Genomic DNA, 22,844 nt, shown 5'->3' with positions numbered 1-22,844 from the left:
AAGATAAAATAGTCTATTAACTTGCGTAGCCAAAATAGTTGTATCTCTTATTATTATGTATTTATTATATATATATATATATATATATATATATATATATATAACTATTGAATAGTACTATGAAAGAGTATACGTTCAGGGAAGTTGAGAGAAATCCATTTTTAAATAGATTATTATTTTGAAATATTAGTGTCTTGATTAGTTTGGGTTGCGATACCTAATTGTTTTGTTTGATACGAGGAAAAGAAATAGGTGAGAAATAGAATAAATAAGGAAGATATTGGGTTGCGATACCTAATTGTTTTGTTTGATACGAGGAAAAGAAATAGGTGAGAAATAGAATAAATAAGGAAGATAAAAATAGGTGGAAAGAAATAAATGAAAAATAAAGTAAATTCAAAGGTATTTGACTTAGAAGAAATAAGAAAGAAAGAATAAATAGAAATAGGATGGTCTCAAATAATGGGACAATCAATGAGGTCGGTGAGTCAGTTTGTTTTTAGGAAACGGTGAACTCTGAAGATAGTAAAATACGGTGTAGTACAAAATTATGTCATCATGAATAATTCAACTACAGACCACTCTCCATTTCTTCACCATTTCTCTATCATTTCTGCGTGGAAATAAATTTGAGTGAGATCCAACACTTTTCTTTTTTTCACCTTATTTTGTATACCTCATACTCAATTTTGCTGCCCCTCCTATTTTCACACTTCCCCCTTCGTGTATGTTTTTGTATAAAGAAAACAGTAAAAATTGGATCGAAATATGAGACATATGATTTGTGAGTTGATCCAACCGTACAAGATACATGTGAGTACCAATTAGTAACATAATTTTGTTCAAAGTTAATTATGTCATCATTCAAAATTAGATTATAGAGTAGTTTTGCATTTCTTCACCATTTCTCACCGCTTTTGCATGAAAATAAATTTGAGTGAGATACAACTTTTTTTTTTCCACCCTATTTCTATACACCAAACTCAGGTTTGCTGCTACTTCCTTTTTTCATGCCCTTCCTCCATTTTTTCTTTTCATATCTTCCCCCACCAAATACAGTGTATACAAAAATAAAAATAAAAAATTTGAGCAAGACTAAATAATTGAAAACCCAAAATGCCCCAAACCTTTAGAGAAACGGTGCGTTAAGCCTTCTCCTCCTTCCCGAACAAAAAACACTGCTTTAAGAAGCAGGACTGGGATCGCACTTCAGAAGAAGTCAAGAGTAACATTAATTAGGGCACAGAACAAACAGCATTTCGAGCTTTGGGTATTTATGAACTTCTCTCTCTTTTTACTCTTCCTGTGAAAACGAATTTTCAGTTTCGCTATGATTGTCACTTCAAGAATTTTGCATGTCTTGGTAGGGCAAACTCTGCAAATTTTGTAGATTGTTCTTTTTAACTAAGTTGATTATGTAATTGGCTCTTGCTTTATAGAATTGTTAGTTTATATTTTCAATACTAATATACTGTAGCCTTCACCCTTCTCCATGTGGATTCATGAGCTAAAAAGTTGTTTTGAAGGTCTGAGTATAATTCAAGTAAACATGGTTGTTTTAAATTGCAGTTGCGGTCTCAATTTCATCACAATCCTTGATTTTGCGATAAATTGTGAACAAATGTGACCGTATTAGCTGTAATTGCAGCCGCGGTGACCCTAAAAACCTTGAGGTCGTGGCTGAAATCATAATCGCGGATAGATTTTTAAATTCTTTCAAGTAAAAATACTGAATTGTTGAAATTGCATGCTTACATTTCTAAATTCCTGGTTTTTTGAGTTTTGACACTGTTGCTTTTCCTACAGGAAATGGGTGAACTATATCACTCACACGCTCCATTAGACATTAATTCTAGTGGGAGTGAGGAAAACTTGATCTCTCATTCACCAGAAGAAATTAAGCTTGAACCCATTAGTTTTGATGAAAATGATGCTTGTCCTGTGCCACGGCCTGGAATGGTATTTAGTTCAGAGGCTGAGGCGAGATTTTACTACACCAAATATGCCCACCAAATGGGCTTCGGCATCATGACTAGAACCTCAAAGAAGGGACATGATGGCAAAGTTAAATATTTAATACTTGTATGCTCTGAAATAACAAGAAGTGATGCATTAAGGAAACAATATTGTGCAGCTAGGATCAATTTGACTTTACGTAAAGATGGAACCTACCGAATTAATGCAGCTACTCTTGGTCATAGTCATGAATTGGGTTCACATCATCTACTCTCAAGTGATATTGAGATGAGGGGTAAAAGGACATTGGATCAAGAAGTTATTGACATGGGTGTTAACAGGATATCATACAAAAATGAATGCAGAAACCACCTTCAGAAAGAAAGACATTTGATTGGGGAGAATGGAGATGGTGAAGCCCTTCAGAAGTATTTGGTGAGGATGCAAGAACAGGATGGGAACTTCTTCTATGCAATTGACTTGGATGATTTCTTCCGTGTGAGGAATGTTTTTTGGGCAGATGGAAGGAGTAGAGCTGCATATGAATCGTTTGGTGATGTGGTGACAGTTGATACTACATGTCTTTCTAATCGCTACAAAGTGCCACTTGTAACTTTTGTTGGAGTTAACCATCATGGGCAATCTGTACTGTTTGGTTGTGGGCTGTTATCATGTGAAGACTCAGAGTCATTTACTTGGCTGTTTCAATCATTGTTGCATTGCATGTCTGGTGTGCCCCCACAAGGAATCATAACAGATCATTGCTGCAAGGCAATGCAGAAGGCAGTTGAAACTGTATACCCCTCCACTCGACATCGGTGGTGCTTATCAAATATAATGGAAAAACTTCCCCAACTAATCCATGGACATGCTAATTATAAGTCCTTAAGAAATCGTTTGAAGAATGTTGTATATGATGCACCCACAACAAGTGAATTTGAGGGGAAATGGAAGAAGATTGTGGAGGATTTTGACCTCAAGGACAATAAATGGTTGAAGGAGTTGTTCCTCGAGCGACATTGCTGGGCTCCTTCCTTTGTAAGAGGTGAGTTTTGGGCTGGAATGTCTATTAATCCACACAGTGAAAGCATGCATGCATTTTTTGATGGATATGTAAGCCGGCAAACAACTCTGAAGCAATTTGTTGATCAGTACGATCATGCTTTGCAATATAAGGCTGAGAAGGAGTATATAGCTGACATACATTCATCTAATAACAGTCAGGCTTGTGTTACCAAATCTCCAATTGAGAGGCAGTTTCAATCTGCATACACTCATGCCAAGTTTCTGGAGGTTCAACACGAGTTTGTTGGAAAGGCAGATTGTAATGTTTCTGTTGCCTCTGATGATGGTTCTGTTTGTTGCTATAATGTCATTGAGGATGTGATAATAGAGGATAAACCTAAGGAATCCGTGGTTGAAGTAATATATAACAGGGTAGATTGTGATGTAAAATGCAGTTGTCGCTTGTTTGAGTTCAGAGGTATACTTTGTAGGCACTCACTTGCTGTACTGTCACAAGAGAGAGTGAAGGAGGTCCCCTGTAAATATATTTTGGATAGGTGGAGGAAAAATATTCGGAGGAAGTATGCTTATACCAAAACTAGCTATGGTGTTCAGCATTTTGAACCTCATGGACAGAGGCTTGAACTGTTATGCAATCAATTCAACAGTATTGCTGCTGTTGCTGCAGAATTTGAGGATACAAGTTCTTTTGTGAAGGATAACCTATGTAACTTAAAGGAGAAACTTGAAACATGGACAACCTTATTGAGGAAGTCATCTCAGGTGGATGTAGAGAAAAGTAATTATATGATAGATTGAAATGAAGTTTTGTAGGATAAAATCTTGTTTTAACTCATGTAAATATGATTAACTTTGATTTTAATCTGTAAAAAAGTTTCTGTAAAATAATTTCTTGGCAGTAGTTCTGATAAACTTAAGAATTTTTTAAATGTTCTTTTCTTAATATCACTTTTTAAGGTGTCATTGTTGCTGCGATAGTTAACATTGTTGCAGCTATTTGGCACTCTAGAAACAAAGCCGGGTTCGACAATAAACTGGTACAACATTCAAGAGCCATCGACATGGTTATTGCTAATGTCAACTTAGCCTGAATTGAGTAAAGGAACAATGTCTTCAGACATCATCAATGAGTTCAAAATCTTGAAAGCTTTTTTGGTGGATTTGTATCCAAGATCACCTTATCTTATTATACAAGTTGATTGGATTCCTCCTCCACTGCGTCGGTGGATTAAAGGTAACACCTATGGTTCTGCGAAAGGTGCACTAGGTTCAGGAGTGGCTCAAGGATTTGAGAGGCTTAAAGCAAATTTAAGAATGAGACCTAAAGCAGAATTAGAAGATAATAAAGAGAATATAAATAAAAGAAAAACTTTTGGGCTTCTTTAACTATTAATTATTAAATCTTTTTTTTCTAAATAAAGCTATAATATTGTTGAAGAGTTGTTGCTCATTAATTGTTATTTACGGTATCAATAAAAGGATTAACAGTTACTTATAATATTTTAATTAAAATTTATTTTCAAATATAATTTTATAATAATTTTTTTTTAGGTATATTAGTATTAAAAAAAATTGAGGGCTTTTTTTTTGGGACCTAAAGTCCTTACTTGGACTACTTAGACCTTGAGTCGGCCCTAATCAGGTCCAGCAGCTTGTAGGGGCATTTTCAGATATCAGAATGCTGCAACTCTTGGTTGTTTCTCGGTCAATGTTGGGAATTCCTCATGCTGAATCATACCGAGCTATGTTTGCAAAAGTGATTGCTTTCGAAAGAGGATGACATAACTTTTGGCTTGAATGTGACTTAGTAATGGTTATCTCGGCCTTCAAAAATCACTCAATGGTTCTTTGGAAATTACGAAATAGATGGGCGAACTGCATAGCACTAATAGGATGAATTTTAGATACTCTCGTATTTACCGGGAAGGTTGATAGGGTCCAAGGGAATGAAGGATATCCACATCAGCAATTGATTCACTCAACACAGAATGGAGTCAGACCTTTTCTGGTTTATACTAGGAGGAAGGGTAGAAAGGTCTTTGGTGGCTAAGGTTGTTAGCAAGGGGTGACGTGTCATAGAAAGAGAGCAATCCAGTGCATTTGCTTCGAAGATATAAGGAGGGGAGAGAGACTGATATGGGTACGGGAGATTTTGGCTGTTAGCGAAGATTGGATAGAAAGTTGTATCAACCTTCTATAAGGGCTAGGCCTGTGTCAGATCTGAGGAATATATTTCCTTATCTGTAACCTTCAATCATTATCACATAATAAAGCTCTCTTTATACTCACAATCTACTATTTCTATTATAATCACTGTTATATTGAATTGTTGTATCTCTGGTACGTACCAAATTGGTCCGACCTGCCGGATATACATCGTCGGAGAAACCAGTGAATGCCGGCTAGGAAAATCACGATAGCAGCGTTTACAAGAATGGAAGCACGTGTGAACGCGTTGGAAGGTGAGATCTCGGTGGTGCGATCTTCCTTGGTGAGTTTCCAGGAAGAAGTAAAGGAGAATCACGCGAATCTGATCGCGATGTTGGAGAAACATTTCGGAAAATCGCTGGATGATGAAGGGACTGGAAGTGCAGTAAGCAAGAACAAAGAGACACCAGAAAAGAAGACGGAAACTCCAAAGGGGTCACCAGCTGATAAGATGAATGAATTTCATCAATCGGCGAAGAAGGTGGAGTTACCTTCGTTCGAAGGAGAAGACCCCGCCGGCTGGATTTCGCGAGCTGAAGTTTACTTCCGAGTTCAGAACACCACGCCAGAAGTGAAGGTGAGCTTGGCCCAACTTTGTATGGACGGACCCACCATACATTTCTTCAACTCCCTCATCGGAGAAGATGAAGATCTGACTTGGGAATCGTTGAAAATAGGGTTACTCGAGAGATACGGTGGTCATGGCGACGGAGACGTGTACGAACAGCTCACAGAGTTGAAACAGGAGGGATCGGTAGAGGACTATATCACAGAATTTGAGTATTTAATCGCTCAGATTCCGCGATTACCAGAGAAGCAATTCCAGGGTTACTTCCTCCATGGTTTGCAATCGGAGATTAGGGGAAGGGTTTGCACTTTGGCAACAATGGGAGAAATGAGTAGAACGAAGCTGTTACAAGTGACTCGGGCAGTAGAGAAAGAGGTCAAGGGTGGAAATGGATCTGGATTTGGGCGTGGGCCTAAAAATGGGCCTTATCGGTCCAATTCTCATGGTGGAAACAAAGGAGTATCAGATTGGGTGATGGTGAAAAATAAGGAAGGGGGTGTAAGTAGCAGTATGAGAAGTGGGCTAAGAGGTGACAAACAGGCCCAAGGAGATAATAGACATACTGGGCCTCGTGATAGGGGATTCACACATCTCTCTTACAATGAGCTGATGGAGAGGAAGAGAAAAGGCTTGTGTTTCAAATGTAAAAAGCCTTTTAATCCAGGCCACCAATGTTCCGAAAAACATCTTAGGGTGTTAATAGTGGATGATGAATGTGAAGAGGATGGAGAGGCTAAGGTCTTGGCTGTTGAAGTAGAAGGAGGGGAGGAAGATGAGCAAGGAGAGATGAGTATGTTGGATTTACATCACATAGCTCATGAGAACCATCAAACCATGAAGTTTCAAGGGATAATTAAGGGTGTAGAAGTTCTCATTTTAGTGGACAGTGGGGCTTCCCATAATTTCATTTCACAAAAGCTAGTTCACCACATGGATTGGCCAATTGAACAGACCCAACAAATGAAAGTCAAGTTAGGGAATGGGGTTCAAATAGAAGCACAGGGGAGGTGTAAGGAGCTAGAGATGTACATTGGCAGTCACAAATTAAGGCCAAATCTTCAACTGTTTGAATTAGGAGGAATTGATGTGGTGTTAGGCATGGAATGGTTGAAAACATTGGGAGATACCATTATTAATTGGAAACAACATACACTGAGTTTTTGGGAGGAAGGAAGATGGGTTACTCTTAGCAATAAGGAGGGGTGCAAAAATCCAATGATAGCATTACAAAGTATTGTGGGTAAGCCCAGGCCCAAGAAAGAAGGGGATGTGTGGAGAATTGAGGGGGTCGAGCCTAAGGTGGTTTGTGAATCCATTAGGACTGAAAGCCCACACCGGGTGTTGGAGGTGGTGTTGGGCGAGTATGCCAATGTTTTCCAAACAACTTGTGAATCTGTGTTGTCAGAAAACCAACACCGGGAGTTGGAGGAGGTGTTAGGTGAGTATGCACACGTTTTCCAAACGCCTTCGAGCCTACCCCCAAGAAGGAAGAAAGAGCACGCCATCAATCTCATAGATGGACATGGAGCAGTGAATGTTCGTCCGTATCGTTATCCTCATCACCACAAAAATGAGATTGAGCGACAAGTCCAGGAGATGCTTGCTGCCGGTATCATTCGCCACAGCACAAGTTCATTTTCTAGCCCCGTGATCCTGGTGAAGAAAAAAGACAACACATGGAGGATGTGTATTGATTACAGAGCACTCAATAAGGTAACAATTCCCGATAAATTCCCTATCCTTGTTATTGAGGAATTGTTAGATGAGTTGCATGGAGCCAAATTTTTTACGAAGCTAGATCTCAAATCAGGCTATCACCAAGTGAGAGTGAAGGATTCTGACATTGAGAAAACAGCGTTTAGAACTCATGAAGGTCACTATGAGTTTCTTGTCATGCCCTTTGGGCTTACAAATGCCCCTTCAACTTTTCAAAACCTTATGAATGATGTGTTCAGGCCCCTGCTCAGAAAAAGTGTGTTAGTGTTTTTTGATGACATCCTCATATACAGTCAAGATTGGGACTCTCATTTGAGACACGTACGGGAAGTGTTGGGTTTATTGTCTACTCATAGTTTGGTAGTAAACAAGAAAAAATGTAGTTTTGCTCAGCAAACAGTGGAGTATTTAGGTCATGTAATCTCAGAAAATGGGGTTGCTGTGGATCCTAGCAAGGTTATTAGTGTACTTCAATGGCCTCAACCAAGGAATGTCAAAGGGGTTAGAGGATTTTTGGGTCTCACGGGGTACTATCGAAAGTTTATCAAAGACTATGGTAAGGTTGCTAAACCTTTGACAGAATTAACTAAGAAGGATGGTTTCAAATGGGATGAGAAGACACAGGCAGCTTTTGATACACTAAAACAGAAGCTCACAACTGCACCAGTTCTGGCTCTTCCAGATTTTTCTACAAATTTTGTTATTGAATGTGATGCTTCAGGTACAGGTCTGGGAGCTATATTGATGCAACAGAAAAGACCAGTGGCTTACTTCAGCAAAGCTCTTGGAGTTAGAAACCTGGCCAAGTCAGCATACGAGAAGGAACTAATGGCTGTAGTATTGGCAATTCAGCATTGGAGACCGTATCTCCTAGGAAGGAAGTTTGTAGTGTCCACTGATCAGAGGAGTTTAAAACAGCTGATGCAACAGAAAATAATGACTGCTGAGCAACAAAATTGGGCTGCTAAACTAATGGGGTACGATTTTGACATTGTGTATAAGCAGGGCAAGCTCAACAAGGGGGCTGATGCACTTTCCAGAGTGTATGAAGACAGTGAATTGAGCGCCATGAGCTCCATAGCAACCTGGATACAAGAAGAACAGATCAAGGCAGAGGTGCAGAGAGATGGTAAATTACAGAAAATCATTGCTGAAATCCAATTAGATCCTCTATCATGGCCAGGATATAGTTACAGACAAGGCACACTTCTTTATGAAGGCAGACTAGTGATTTCCAACAAATCACTTCTTATTCCTACTCTTTTACAAGAATTTCATTCTACGCCACAGGGAGGACATTCGGGTTTTTACAAGACATATAGAAGAATGGCTGCCAATCTATATTGGATAGGAATGAAGGGCATGATTCAGGAATTTGTTAGACAATGTGACACTTGTCAGAGGCAAAAATATATGGCATCTTCTCCAGGGGGTTTGCTCCATCCACTCCCTATACCTGAGCAAATATGGGAAGATATTTCATTAGATTTCATTACAGGCTTACCCAAGTCAAAACAGTTTGAAGCAATATTGGTGGTAGTAGACAGACTGTCTAAGTATGCACATTTTATTCCCTTAAAACATCCCTATACAGCCAGGAGTATAGCAGAAATTTTTTGTAAAGAAATTGTTAGATTACATGGCATTCCACTTTCAATTGTGAGTGATAGGGACCCCATCTTTGTGAGTAACTTCTGGAGGGAAATGTTCAAGTTACAGGGAACAAAGCTGAAGATGAGCACATCATACCATCCGGAAACGGATGGCCAAACAGAAGTAGTGAATAGATGTTTGGAAACATATCTGAGGTGCTTTATTTCTGATCAGCCAAGGACCTGGGTAACATGGATACATTGGGCTGAATATTGGTATAATACCACTTACCATTCATCGACAGACAAGACACCATTTGAGGTTGTATATGGAAGGCCACCACCACTATTGACAAGCTGGGCACAGGGAGAGACTCGGGTAGCAAGTGTTCAGAAGGATCTGATGGACAGAGATGAGGCTTTGAGACAGTTAAAAACTCAATTGCTGAAGGCACAAGAGAGAATGAAGAGCCAGGCAGACAAGAAGAGAGTTGATAGAAGTTTTATGTGTGGAGAATGGGTATTTGTTAAGCTAAGAGCTCACAGGCAGCAGTCTGTAGTTACCAGAATCAATGCCAAACTAGCTGCCAAGTACTATGGGCCTTATCCAATAGTTGAGAGGGTTGGGGGAGTAGCCTACAAACTAAAATTACCTGAAGGGTCCAGAGTGCACCCTGTATTCCATGTCTCCCTATTGAAGAAGGCTGTGGGTAATTATCAAGAGGATAAGGAACTTCCCGATTTGTTAGAAGACCCAGTTGAAGCATGTGAACCTGAGGCTGCACTTGCTAGCAGGAAAATTAAGCAGCAGGGTGAAGAAGTGAGACAATTTTTGATCCATTGGAAGGGTAAAACTATGGAAGAAGCTACTTGGGAGGAAGAATTAATGATGAGAAGTCAATTCCCAAATTTTGACCTTGAGGACAAGGTCAATTCTGAAGAAGGAAGTATTGATAGGGTCCAAGGGAATGAAGGATATCCACATCAGCAATTGATTCACTCAACACAGAATGGAGTCAGACCTTTTCTGGTTTATACTAGGAGGAAGGGTAGAAAGGTCTTTGGTGGCTAAGGTTGTTAGCAAGGGGTGACGTGTCATAGAAAGAGAGCAATCCAGCGCATTTGCTTCGAAGATATAAGGAGGGGAGAGAGACTGATATGGGTACGGGAGATTTTGGCTGTTAGCGAAGATTGGATAGAAAGTTGTATCAACCTTCTATAAGGGCTAGGCCTGTGTCAGATCTGAGGAATATATTTCCTTATCTGTAACCTTCAATCATTATCACATAATAAAGCTCTCTTTATACTCACAATCTACTATTTCTATTATAATCACTGTTATATTGAATTGCTGTATCTCTGGTACGTACCAAAGGTAATTGTGCAAATAAGCTTGCCTCTCACAGTACTAACATACAAGGTTTCTCTTGGTGGGATTGAATACCTATTTTCATTAGGGAGGATTTTTTTCCTTAATAGATATGATCTTCCATCGTTTAAGTTTAGATGATAGGAAGTTGGTACATGTTCCTCATGCTTTTGTATAGTATTTGGGTTGTCATCCTACTTGGGATCACATACATTATTGTAATGCTATAGCATGTATTTTTGTCTTAGTCAAAAACTTTCTAAAGCATACATTATTGAAATATGCAAGGTATATTGTTTCTGAACATTGTATGTTATTTTAGAATGATCGTTAACATAAATTGAGTGGATGCATGTAAGTTGTTATTAAGTCATGATAACGATTGTTTTAAATTTATTAAATTGATCAGGTGGGTTAACTAGCAATATATTATTTTAATGTAACCAGTGATTTTGAGTTTTTTTTTTTTTTAATCATCTTGTTCGTTTGGATTCGAAACTTACTTAAAATAATTGAATCCCGTATCACATAAAACAACGACGTGTATGAATCTCACGTGATTTCATACCACTTAATGAAAATCTTTTTCTCTATTTCTATGACTCTTAACCAAAAAGCAATGTAAGAAGTGATTTTGTGCACTGCACTGCATAGCATTGGATGGAGGTGGAAGCAGCAGAAGCAGACTTCCCTTCACCGGAGGAGCCTCATCGTCAGCGCCGCTCCATCTGCTCCAACTGCGACCGTCCCAGTCGCGTCTGTCTCTGCCACGCGCTTCCACTTCCTCCAATCCAAACCACCACCCAAATCCTCATCATCCAACACCCCCACGAGGCCCGCCACAAGCTCTCCACCACCCCCATCCTCACCAAGTCCCTCCTCCGCGCCTCCTCCCTCACCGCCCGCCGCCTCCGCCGCGGCCTCTCCCCCCTCCTCGACCGCTCTCCCCCTGCCCTCTACCTCTTCCCCTCCTCCGCCTCCGCCCTCCACATCTCCTCCCTCCGCCCCTCCTCTGGCCTCGTCCTCATCGCCTTCGACGCCACGTGGCAGCACGCGAGGGAAATGGTGAGCGCCAGCGAGGAGTTCCTTTCTAAATTCGCAACTAGGGTTTGTTTGGGCATCGATGAGAGCTCCAGCGGCGGGAGCATTTACGATTCCGAGTTGGTTTTAAGGAAGGAGCCTTCTGCCGGGTGCGTGAGTACCATGGAGGCTGTGGCTAGGGCACTGCGCGTGCTCGAGCCCAATGGGGTCGAGATTGAAGCGAGGTTGGTTGGGGTTTTGAGGGAGATGGTCAGGTTACAGGCTGGGTTTTTGAAGCCCGTGAAGCCCAGGCCTAAGTTGTTGAAGAAGAAGGAAAAGAATGAGGGTTCTGATCAAGGTTAGTCAGGTTGCTTCTACTTGTAATGCAATACTATTAGCATTTGGATTTGTGGTTTTATGTGGTGATTCCATTTTTTACTTTTGGAAATAACTCTAGATGTCATTAGTAAACTTGATTTGTTGTTTCGATGCTTTTTTCATATGGATGTTTGGTAAAAGATGTATTCTAAATGCATTTCCAAGGCATTGAGAGATTTTTGGTACTATGGGGGTGAAATGTGAATATTCATAATACTGCATTACAATGTAATCGATGCTTATAGTTATATGCATCATTAGGGAGGTCTCAAAAATATTGCTGATTTTTTATGGTCTCCTGGATTTCAAATGAAGACGGAAGCTTAAGAAGGTTATAGAATGCTATAACTTAATTACACCAAAATACAAGATAGAATATCACGTACAAACATTCAATAATGGAGGCCCGTGTTTTGCTAATTAAGATTCATGTTCAAGAAAAGGTACAATACAGGGTTGGTAGTGAAACTCAAGTATCTTCATTGTTTTTCAGTTTCTTCATGAAGCTTGGATTTCACATAGAAGAATTGAGATGGTGAGAATATGGGCTTCTGGAACTAAAGTGGATTTGACTAACATAGCGTTCCAACCATTTGTTCTCTGTTGAGTGCTTTCCTTCAATTCTTCATGAATGCATGACTTAATTACAATTTCAAGAATAGGAAGGGAAAAGAACAAACTTAGCTGATCAAAATTAATATGAATGTGAAGAGTAGGTTACATGAGAGAAGACTGCAAACCATTTTTGACATGCAAGACTGCCACAGGTATTGTCTTTAACTTTCTACTCATTCTAATTGTACATTCCTTCTGTATATATTTCAATCATTCCAAAGACTGATGGGGTGCTGGCAACCTTCCTGACTTATGTCGTGTTCCACTCTTCATATATCAATTTATGTACGCAAAACTTGTTCTTTTGCTTTCTTGTTGTTGAACAAGGGATGGAGTCATTGCATTTAATAAGTCATTTATAGATAGTTTCAAACAAGTTTTGAAGGGAAGAAGATTGGAGAGGACTGATCGCAATATATAGAGAGACAGTTTTATATATAACTTGTAATAATGTAGGTTAATTACTTTGTAAGTTAATATTTTTCCAATAGAGTTAAAAATGAATATTTATCTTAAGAAAAAAAGATGCAAGGAAACAAATTTGCTCCGTATAAGTCAAAATCAACTTAGTCCTAAAAGCCCAGATTCTCACCACTAATTTATCACATGAGATATCAGCCAGATTCATGATTTGTGAAAATGAAAAAAATATATCAACTTCATGAAGTAGCAGGGGAACTGGTTTCTTAGGTATCACACCTGGCACACTCTTGATGGGATGAGGATTCGTCATTCATAACAAACTGGGGCCTGAAAATGAGAACTGACTGATAAAAAACTAAAAAATGATACCATGGTTGGTCATAGATGTCTGTCATCTGCACCATCATAAAAACATGTCACCAACGCTGCTTGTTACAATCACCAGTGGATGATTGATATTTAAAGCTCAGTTTCCATGAAGGCTCCAGAATAGCACAGCAAACTATAGAGGAACTAAATTATACGCATTGGGGTCATCTGAGGATGACTTAAGCTTTAGTTCCATTGACATTGGAACTACTGTAATGGTAAACAAATTGCAAAATCCACCCATTCCTAAACACTTGACTTTGAGCTCCTTCTGTACACTGAACAGTTGGATCATTACTAATATGATAATGAGTTGAGTTGGATCCATTACCAATGTGTATGGCTTAGGTTTAGGAAGTTATGATCTGTGTGGAATGACGGCTTTATTGTGGGTTTTTATAATAGTTCTAGAGCAACCAGCATCATCCTCTTGCGTAATCCTAACCCTTGCGTAATCCTAACCAGGAAGGGAGGTATAATCTAAATCAAACTTTGAAGGAAAGGAATCAAGGATACTTGTCCAAAAGAAGGTGCTTTTGTCTTTATTTTTTAAGCTTTGTAAGGATTCATAACTCAAATGATTTAGCAAAGTCTAAAATGTGATAAGTTTGTCCCGTGCTATTTTTTCTTAAGGACATGCCTCACTTGAGTATTTGGGGTGTCATCCTACTTGGGATCACATGCGTTATTGTAATGCTATAGCACGTATTTTTGTCTTAGTAAAAAACCATTGATACAAAAGCATGAGGAACATGAACCAACTTACTATCATCTAAACTTAAACGATGGAATTTCATATCTATTAAGGAAAAAATCATCCATAATGAAAGTAGGTATTCAATCCCACCAAGAGAAACCTTGTATGTTAGTACTGCGAGAGGCAAGCTTATTTGCTCAATTACCTTCCCGGTAAATATGGTAAATACGAGAGTATGTAAAATTCATCCTATTGGTACTATGCAGTTCGTTCATCTATTTCGTAATTTCCAAAGAACCATTGAGTGATTTTTGAAGGCTGAGATAACCATCACTAAGTCATATTCAAGCCAAAAGTTATGTCATCCTTTTTCGAAAGCAATCACTTTTGCAAACATAGCTCCGTATAATTCAGCATGAGGAATTCCCAACATTGACCGAGAAACAACCAAGAGTTGCAGCATTCTGATCTCTGAAAATGCCCCCACAAGCTGCTGGACCTGGTGCACTTTTCGCAGAACCATAGGTGTTACCTTTAATCCACCCACGCAATGGAGGAGGAGTCCAATCAACTTGTATCATGACTTAATAAAGTATAAAAAGAATATTAATATGTTGGAGGAGGAACCAAGAGGCAAACATGTCCCAAGAAAGGCATAAAAAGAATATAAAATGAATAAAGTATAAAATAACCCCCCCCCCCCCCCCCCGTTTGCTTAATTTATTGATAAAGAAATGCATAAGGATAAAAGAAGCTGAAGGAAGTAATCTCTCTTTCTTGATATATGCTCTATGTCAGTGTTCACATTAAAACAAGTATCTCTGCTCACTAGGTATCTAACGTACAGAGACAGTAGAATACGGAAGCAAGTGCAAAGCCTTGCATTGGTGCTGGTAACACTAATAGCAAGAAAAATACTTCCCTTTGGCATTAAGGGTGAGTTTGTTTAGGCGGAAAATAAGTGTAATCAGTATACAGTAAAAAAAATGATTTATTAGTAGGAGTTTTTTCAATTATATGATGTCATTAACTTAAGGTGTTTATAATGTGTTGGACTCTCACACCTACAAGACCCATGAGTCTCTTTCGCGCACTGCTATGCAAACCCAGCGAAATTCCTCATACACCCAGCAATTTTATATTTTTCCAATTTTGCCCTTTTATAAAAGCTATATGAGATGATCCGTGGGCCTCATACAGATCATTTGAGTTGATCCGTATAAGCCCAATTCAAATTTTTTTTTTTTAATTTTTGTTGAAAAATATTTGTGACGAATTAATTTAAAATTAATGGTCCAAACAAGAATCAAACCATGTGACTTTCAGGTTATTAGCACAGCGCTTTATCCAACTGAACTAATGAGTCAATTATATTATAAAATAAATAATGTTATTATACATAACACTAAAATTTCTAATGTGTATTTAATATGCATGTAAATTTAAATAATAAATTTTGTGATAATTAATTTTGATATAACTCATACGAATTATTTAATCTGTATATTTTTTTTATAAATAAAAAATATTTACTATTACAAAATTTAATATATATTAAATTTTATAATAGTAAATGCGCAAATGAGTAATTTAACATATTAATAATTGAAAAAAATAAAATTTTAAGGAATTAAAACAAAAAACCAATATGGATAAAGTTCATCCGTATGATTTATACGGATGAAGTTCATCCATATAAAGCATACAGATCAACTTCATCCGTATGCTTTATACAGATGAACTTCATATACTTATGGATCAACTTCATTCATATAATTCATACGGGTTAAGTTGATCCATATGTGAAATATCTACTTACGGATCACCACTCAGCCAGAAAAAATATCTTAAAAAGGAACAACAAGCCAAAGACATTTTGGGCATTAATTAAAAATGCTGGGTGCACGAGCAATACTGCTGGGTGCACCTAGCAACACTCGTCTCTTCCTCTCTTCTATTAAACCTCTCCAATATTGAAGAAAATATTTTTCCATTTATAATGATCTAGCAATATATTATTTTATAATAATAATAACAATAATAAAATATTTGAATTGATAGAAATTCATTTAAAGGAAAATAAAATGATGTTTCCTTTTCTCACCCTATAAAAATTTAGTTCATTATTGTTATTGCATTAAACTATACTTATCAACTTTTTTTAAAAAATAATACTTATCAATTTAGTGACTCATTCTATCAATAAGTCATGAATTAAATTAAATTTGATCTCTTTAAGTAAAATCTTGAGTTTTAACATTATAAATATAAAAAAAATATGATTTAAAGAAGAGATATCACTAAAATGGGCTAGTCAAATTCTGGATAAAGATTAATTATCGTCACAAATACTTCTCGTCATTAATTTAGTTTTGAAAAAAAAAATAGTGACCCATTCCATGCAGTTATAAAATTAGAGGATTTGTAAATATTGCATCAGTAGGGATTATGGGCTTGGAAGTGGAGGGAAATTCATTAAAGGCAGCCTATTAAGCCGGACGCAACATTTTGCGTTTTACCTTATCTTCTTATGAAATATATAGAAAATGAAAAATCAAATAAAAAAGCAAATCTTATTTGCATTCTGCACGAGGCTAGAGTTGCGGTCAGTAGGCCATTGTTGCTACTACGAGGAAAGCAAAAATGCCACAATCCACATGATCTGCTCAGTTAGTGCTCTTAAAGCTGACTTAGTTGTCACTACGAAAATACTCATTCATTGTTAAATTTTGAAAGGAAAAGTTCATGTTTTCTTAATGGGAAATAAGTTAGTAGTATATTAGTGAAGTCAGTAGTAAATTGATCGATCATTTTTAATACATTTATTATGACTTTATTATATGTTTGTATATTTGGATTTAATTAGGCTTTGATGCAAATCTTAATTAATTTTGGGGTTGGCAGCTCCTCCTTATTTAGGCCATAACCCGAGTTCCAACAATGATATTGAGATGATCTTGGTGTCTATAAAAAACTTATATACATTTCTCATGAAGAGGTTGTGAGCTAAATCAGCCAAAATCGTGGATGAATTTAGACTTGAAGTTGGAGACCTTTCTCTGTTTTGACAACCTAACATAGAGGTGTAATTTTTTAGAACATATTAAGTTGTAGAGGTCTAAATTATGACATGAGATCAATGTCAAACTTTTAAGGACACGTATATCTATAATTTTTTAAATGAAAACATCAAAATCAAACTCGATCATAAAGAGGATCACATAAATCATAGACAATAACATACATTACATGTTTTGCAACTCAATCTTCTCTTATGAAATTATATGAGTTCTTAAAGATGTATGTTATACATTAAAATTGTATAACTTATGTCTTTAAGCTATGGTGTTATATTTCGAGTTTAGACTATAAGTAATCCTGATTAGACTCTATTTAAACACGTTTTTAGGAACTTAGTAGGCTATATATGTATGTAAAAGAAAATATAAAATTATTCTAAAGATAATTTTAAAAGTGTTACTTTTCATTTTTTTTTCTTTCATTTTTTTAATCTAATAATTAAATTTGAGTTGTTCATTCAAGCATTTGATTAAAAAAAATTAATTATTTAAAGTTATTGTTTGAGTAACTTGATGTTTCTTATATACAAACATAGAAAAGAGAGAAGAGAATGAAATATTATTACAACGAATCATGTAAAGTTTGTACATATGTGAAAATAAACGAGAGGATATGACGTGGACCTTGTCAATCCAGATTCTCTCTTTAGATATGTAAGCAAATTCTGCTAACTCTTGGGCAACAATATTTCTCATTCTTCTTAGTCAAGCGTACGTAGATCAACACCTTGCACCCTTGTATATATAAATGCTTGTAATATATAAATCTAGATATATAGTTTGTTGAAATACAATCAAATGAGTGACAGAGACAAGTAAAGAAAAGGTCTGCAGTGATAAGTTGAAGACTAATGATATAAGGTTGGTTTAATGATAAAGAATGAAAAAAGAAAAAATATATGATAGATTTGAATTTCTGGTTATCAAAATTTAACATGTCGATAAAAAATAATATATTACATTTTAAATCTCTTATAATGGGATATAATTTTGAAAAATAAAAAAGTATTATTCAAAGATTTCTCAAAAAAATATTGAAATTTACCATGAAAAGTCTTATCCAGAAACTGATCATCAATATCTACAAACACATACATACTTTAATTTGCAAGGGACTAATTAACAAGATCATTTAGCTAGGAGTGATAACAATCTATTAACTGTAATAATCATATTCCACAAACTTAGAGCCGAAACAAGGATGAAGAACGGCCAGTTTTTGAAACGAAGGCAATAAGAATGTCTGATTTAGAGGTATCAGAAGTTCCAAATTTGAAGGCACTCCATACCAACCTGTACACATCATCCCACACTGCATGTCGTCCAAAACGTCTTGTAAATGACAGTGTACATGTGTGTCTGAGCTGGCTTTCTCAACACCCTTTCTCCCTTTCAATATAAGGATTCAGGTCTATTTGATATGTTTTTCTTTTTTTTTTTATAAAAAAATTAGTTTTTAAAATGATTTTATGTCACTAAGTAATTAATAATTTATCTAAAATTTATTGAGAATTGGATTTTTTAAAAAATATTCTTTCAAAAAAAAAAGTAAAAATTAAACAATTGAGAGACTCTTCTTCTATTTTGTAGTTCCAGTTCAAAGGCGTGAGTCATCTGAGATGATGTAACATGTGATGAGATAGTTCAGTGTGAGAGTAATTTTTTTACTTTTGTTTTGAAAATTAAAAATATTTTTTTAAAAGAGAAATAAAAAAAAAAACCATTAATCGTAACTATGTATGTTACGTTTTATGCTCATCAGTAGAGGTAAAAAAAAAATATATGAATGTAGGTCGACTAGATGACCTGATCCATCTAAATCAAACTAAAGAAAAAAAAAAACATGAGCTGGTTCGAACTATCAATTTGGTTATAATTTTAAAATTTGGTTTTTGGCATGTGGAACCCCATCAACCTGAACTAACTACAACCTATACCATTTTCGAATTTTTATTTTATATTTGTAATTCTATAATTTTTATATTATGTAATTCTTTAATTTTTACTTTTGAGATTATTCATTAGTTTTTGTTTCATTTCATTACAAATTTATATTTTTATGTTTTCATAATTTTATTGGTTGATTTGATGATTTAATCCGAGTCAACCTAACTATGATCAAATTAGTTCAATTCAATTTGTAAAATAATATATAAATTTTTTTATCCAACCTTAAACAATTACCATTAATCGATTCATATCTAAGTATCTCTTAAACTCTCACCAATTCGACCCGTGACCGTTCTTACTTATCAAGAAATCTATGTTTATTAAGTTTGTTTTTATAATATTTAAATTAATTTATGTAGTCCTAGTGTCCCCCATGAACCATTGCTCTGCTGTCCCTCTCTTACATCGAACCATGATTTGTGCTATATATGTATGTATGCTGACCCACGAAACTATAGAAATATTAATTAACAAATTAATCTCATGTATCATTAGATGATACCTTTCGCACTATATATTAATTTCTGACAATAATAATTAGTATTCATGATTGTCATCTAAGCACGATGAGAGAGATATGTCGCACGCACGGTATGTTCCATATCAAATCAAATATATTATAAAAATATTCTAATAAGGATCGGTCTCACGCCCAATATAGATATATAAATAAATAAAACTAACAAAAACAACTCATTCTTGTTGGGAAAGTGTTCTATCAAGAGTAGTATGTAGTAATCCAGTCTCATGTGACTACTTCTTCCTTTTTCACTAACTTTTTTTTTTTTTAATTTTGATTACTTTACTAAAATCCTCATGTGATTTCTTGTTCCAAGTGAAATTTATCACGTTCACATGATCATACATGACACTCACCTTTCGAGTATCTGAGGTTAATTTTTATTGATTGATTTGCACGCTTGAAAAGATAATTTGTTCCGATTTACTATTAACAAAACGTACCATTGTATTGTTTTGACTTTTATTTTTTTAACAATATCATGAAAGTCAAATAATTCGTACATCTTGCAGTTAATTTCTTTGTACCACGACCTGAACCTGCAAAAAGCAAATCACACTTCAGAGTTGGTGTTAAGGCATATCATCGACACTTGTATTTATATAGTGTAAAAATATTCGTGCTACAAAACCAAACCAATGAGAAGTTTTACCTTACATTCAGAAAATAACACTGTTAAATGTTTAACGGCAAAGTTAAGAAAAACAACAAAAAATAATGAGAAAGCCCCATGCCACCAGTAGTTTATATCTTTCGATGTTTTTTTTCTGTTCCTTCCCTTCTTTTACTTAAATTATGAGTTGTGCCAAGAAGGGAATTCATCCCTTTAAGCATAAGTGACTTATTATAGTCTCTTGGTTCATTTATTTGGTGGTTCAATTTTATAGTTTGAAATATGAATTTGTCAATGTAGATTTTCTATTACACGCTGATTAATTGAATAATAAGATAATGATACAAATAATTAATGTGTTGAAATTAAAATTAAATCGTTAATACTACCTAAATTCGATTGTTGATAAAATTAAATAATTTATTGTTAGATTTTACTACTTATTTTTTTTTATCAAATTTCAGATTAGTTAAAATTTCTTTCTTTAGATGAACATGAGAGTTAAGACAAAAGAAAAATTAATTAAATAGTTGTGATTAAGTAAAATTGATTGCCATTCATACTTGCATAATAATTTTTAAGATAGGTCTCTACTAAAGCATAACTTCAACATGTCATTAGTGCTATGTGGAATAGTACTAGAGTCTCTCTTTGTTCCATTTACATTTTGTGACTAAAAAAATTCTGATTTGATTTGATAAATCATGTCACTGAAGGAGAGGGAATATTGCAAAGCAAATATATAAGCAACATCCAAAAAAATCCTAAGGTCATACACTATTTTCATGTGTTTATTGAAATTTAAAAGAAAAGGGTGAGCTTAAACATGAATACAGATGGACAGCAAAAAGTTTCTTGCCAGCCAATGTGTAGTTGACACTTGACAGTACAAGATTATCTACCTTTTCTTAATTTTTTTGCTCGTTCACTAGCTTTACTACTGTTGCAATTAGATGACCGATGAACTGATTTTTAGATTCATATGTTTGTCCAATGTCAAGAAATTTTGTGGATTGAAATGATAATTCATTGTATAATTAAGCAGTCTTTAGTCAATACACATCAAATTACTTTATGACTTTATCTGATGTATTCCTTTTAACATAAAGAGCTACATTCTTTGCCTCTTTGACCCCGTTTGATTTTTGTGGTCTGGAGGTATCTTTCTCAACTTCGTGGTAGACCCTTCATCTTTTCTTGTTCATCTTTTTTTTTCCACTTTTCAAGAATCACTCACCTCTGTATCCTACATGCCAATATATGCTCCAGTCCTTTTATTCTTAGAGAGGTTAATTTATTGATCTAACCAACATTTTAAAAACAAATAGAACATAACTATCTTTTAACTTGTCTAAAAGATTAATAAGGACAATTAAATTATAAAAGAATTACATTGATTTTGTCTTAACTGGATAAATTAGTTAGAGATATTGCTTAATTTTTCGAAACAGTGGTTTTTCATGCTGAAAGGTAATGTGCAAATTGCAGACATAGTAAAATGCTGGTTATTTCTACAGCTATATATGACACTTTGGTTAGCCAGATCGTACAGTACCAGGCTTATCAGTTAATAACTAATAACTAGCATGTCCTTTGAAAGGTAGGTTATTAACTTTCGTTCATAAACAATTGATCTAAAAAAAGAAATTGCATTCAATACACTAAGAATGTAAAAATGGATATAATTGGTGTTGAATCATGGACAAGCAAAAGTTCAATTTCTTTTTTGTTTGACTAATTTTCTTGATCTTAAGAATTTTTTTTCCTTTTGGGAACAGATACTGATCTAATAGAAGTAATATAGAGAGAGTTTAATTTATATGCACCAAGCTAATAAAAGTTTATTTTTTTCGCAACATATTAATAAATAAAAAGATATATTTTTAAAATAATTAAATTTTACTAAATGTATTTATATAGGAAGAGATCAAATTATTTTATGGTAAGGATTTTATATGAGTTTAATGGTATTACATTGAAAATATAAAATAATGTTACATTGGAGTGCATGACTATTTTTATATTTATTCTCCCTGATAACTTTTTAGGCAAAACTTTGTGGCCAACATTTACTTATATCTAGAAAAGTATATTGCATACTGCATGTTAAAATAAAGTTGATTGATGAAATATTAAATAATTTTTAAATTATATAAAATTTTGTATACATGACTCTTTATTGTGAACTCTCATTCCAACGGTTGAATTAATGAAATTCTATCAAAAGTGTCTCCTTATTCTATTACTTTTGTCGTAAATGAAATTCAATATCTAAAAAAAAGTTTTATTAAATAAAGAAAATTAAGCATGACTTAACTAACTCATCAAATAAGTTGATTTTTCTCTCTTTATATATGAATTTTCTCAGCCTACTGTAGGGTTACTCTGTCTCATAAAACATTATCAGTACACTTCAGCAGCTCCACAAATCACTCTCACTTACCAAATCTGTAAAAACTTTAAACGCATGAAAATTTAATTCAGTAGGTTTTATTAGGTTTAAAATAACCTACCACACTTATTGAACCCTGCTTTTATCTTTTTTTCTTTCATTAACTTTTTATTGTCGTTGTTCAATGAGCAATTAATTTCATCTAATTTGATGATGACATGATTGTTGAAAGGTTGAGGAGCGACAATGGGAGTTCTATTGGGTGAGTGCTGGTCCCTCTTGCTGCTTTGAGAAGTCCAACGTCTTTATATGCAAATTAGATAGGCAATTCTATGTCACAACAAAGTAAACC

The 22,844-nt window shown here is 35.3% G+C and overlaps 2 protein-coding genes across 6 annotated transcripts; both read left to right on the top strand.

Annotated features, from left to right (window-relative positions):
- Window positions 1-989: 989 nt before the first annotated feature.
- Window positions 990-3,867, top strand: LOC114406718 (protein FAR1-RELATED SEQUENCE 6-like). 2 transcript variants are annotated; one of them, XM_028369499.1, is made up of 2 exons: window positions 990-1,270; window positions 1,807-3,867. In XM_028369499.1, exon 2 carries the CDS (start codon window positions 1,810-1,812, stop codon window positions 3,778-3,780), a length of 1,971 nt encoding a protein of 656 aa, XP_028225300.1. In that variant the 5' UTR covers window positions 990-1,270; window positions 1,807-1,809; the 3' UTR covers window positions 3,781-3,867. The 2 variants fall into 2 exon arrangements, with proteins under 2 accessions (XP_028225300.1, XP_028225301.1); XM_028369500.1 differs by lacking the exon at window positions 990-1,270 and adding an exon at window positions 1,300-1,673.
- A 7,125-nt stretch (window positions 3,868-10,992) lies between these two features.
- LOC114406720 (DTW domain-containing protein 2) lies at window positions 10,993-13,567 on the top strand. Of its 4 annotated transcripts, none has more exons than XR_003665493.1 (3): window positions 10,994-11,813; window positions 12,327-12,435; window positions 12,550-12,688. XR_003665493.1 is itself a non-coding variant. In XM_028369504.1 (3 exons), exons 1-2 carry the CDS (start codon window positions 11,096-11,098, stop codon window positions 12,335-12,337), a joined length of 729 nt encoding a protein of 242 aa, XP_028225305.1. In that variant the 5' UTR covers window positions 10,994-11,095; the 3' UTR covers window positions 12,338-12,368; window positions 12,550-12,686. The 4 variants fall into 4 exon arrangements, 3 of the variants coding, with proteins under 3 accessions (XP_028225303.1, XP_028225305.1, XP_028225304.1); XM_028369504.1 differs by having other exon boundaries at window positions 12,327-12,368; window positions 12,550-12,686; XM_028369502.1 differs by lacking the exon at window positions 12,327-12,435 and having other exon boundaries at window positions 10,993-11,813; window positions 12,550-13,567.
- The last annotated feature ends 9,277 nt before the right edge of the window (window positions 13,568-22,844 follow it).

Source organism: Glycine soja, chromosome 3 (genome assembly GCF_004193775.1).
Source record: "Glycine soja cultivar W05 chromosome 3, ASM419377v2, whole genome shotgun sequence".
NCBI classification, from domain to species: Eukaryota; Viridiplantae; Streptophyta; class Magnoliopsida; order Fabales; family Fabaceae; genus Glycine; species Glycine soja.
The sequence above is the reverse complement of the archived record's forward strand: the minus strand, read 5'-3'. Positions and strand labels throughout refer to the sequence as shown.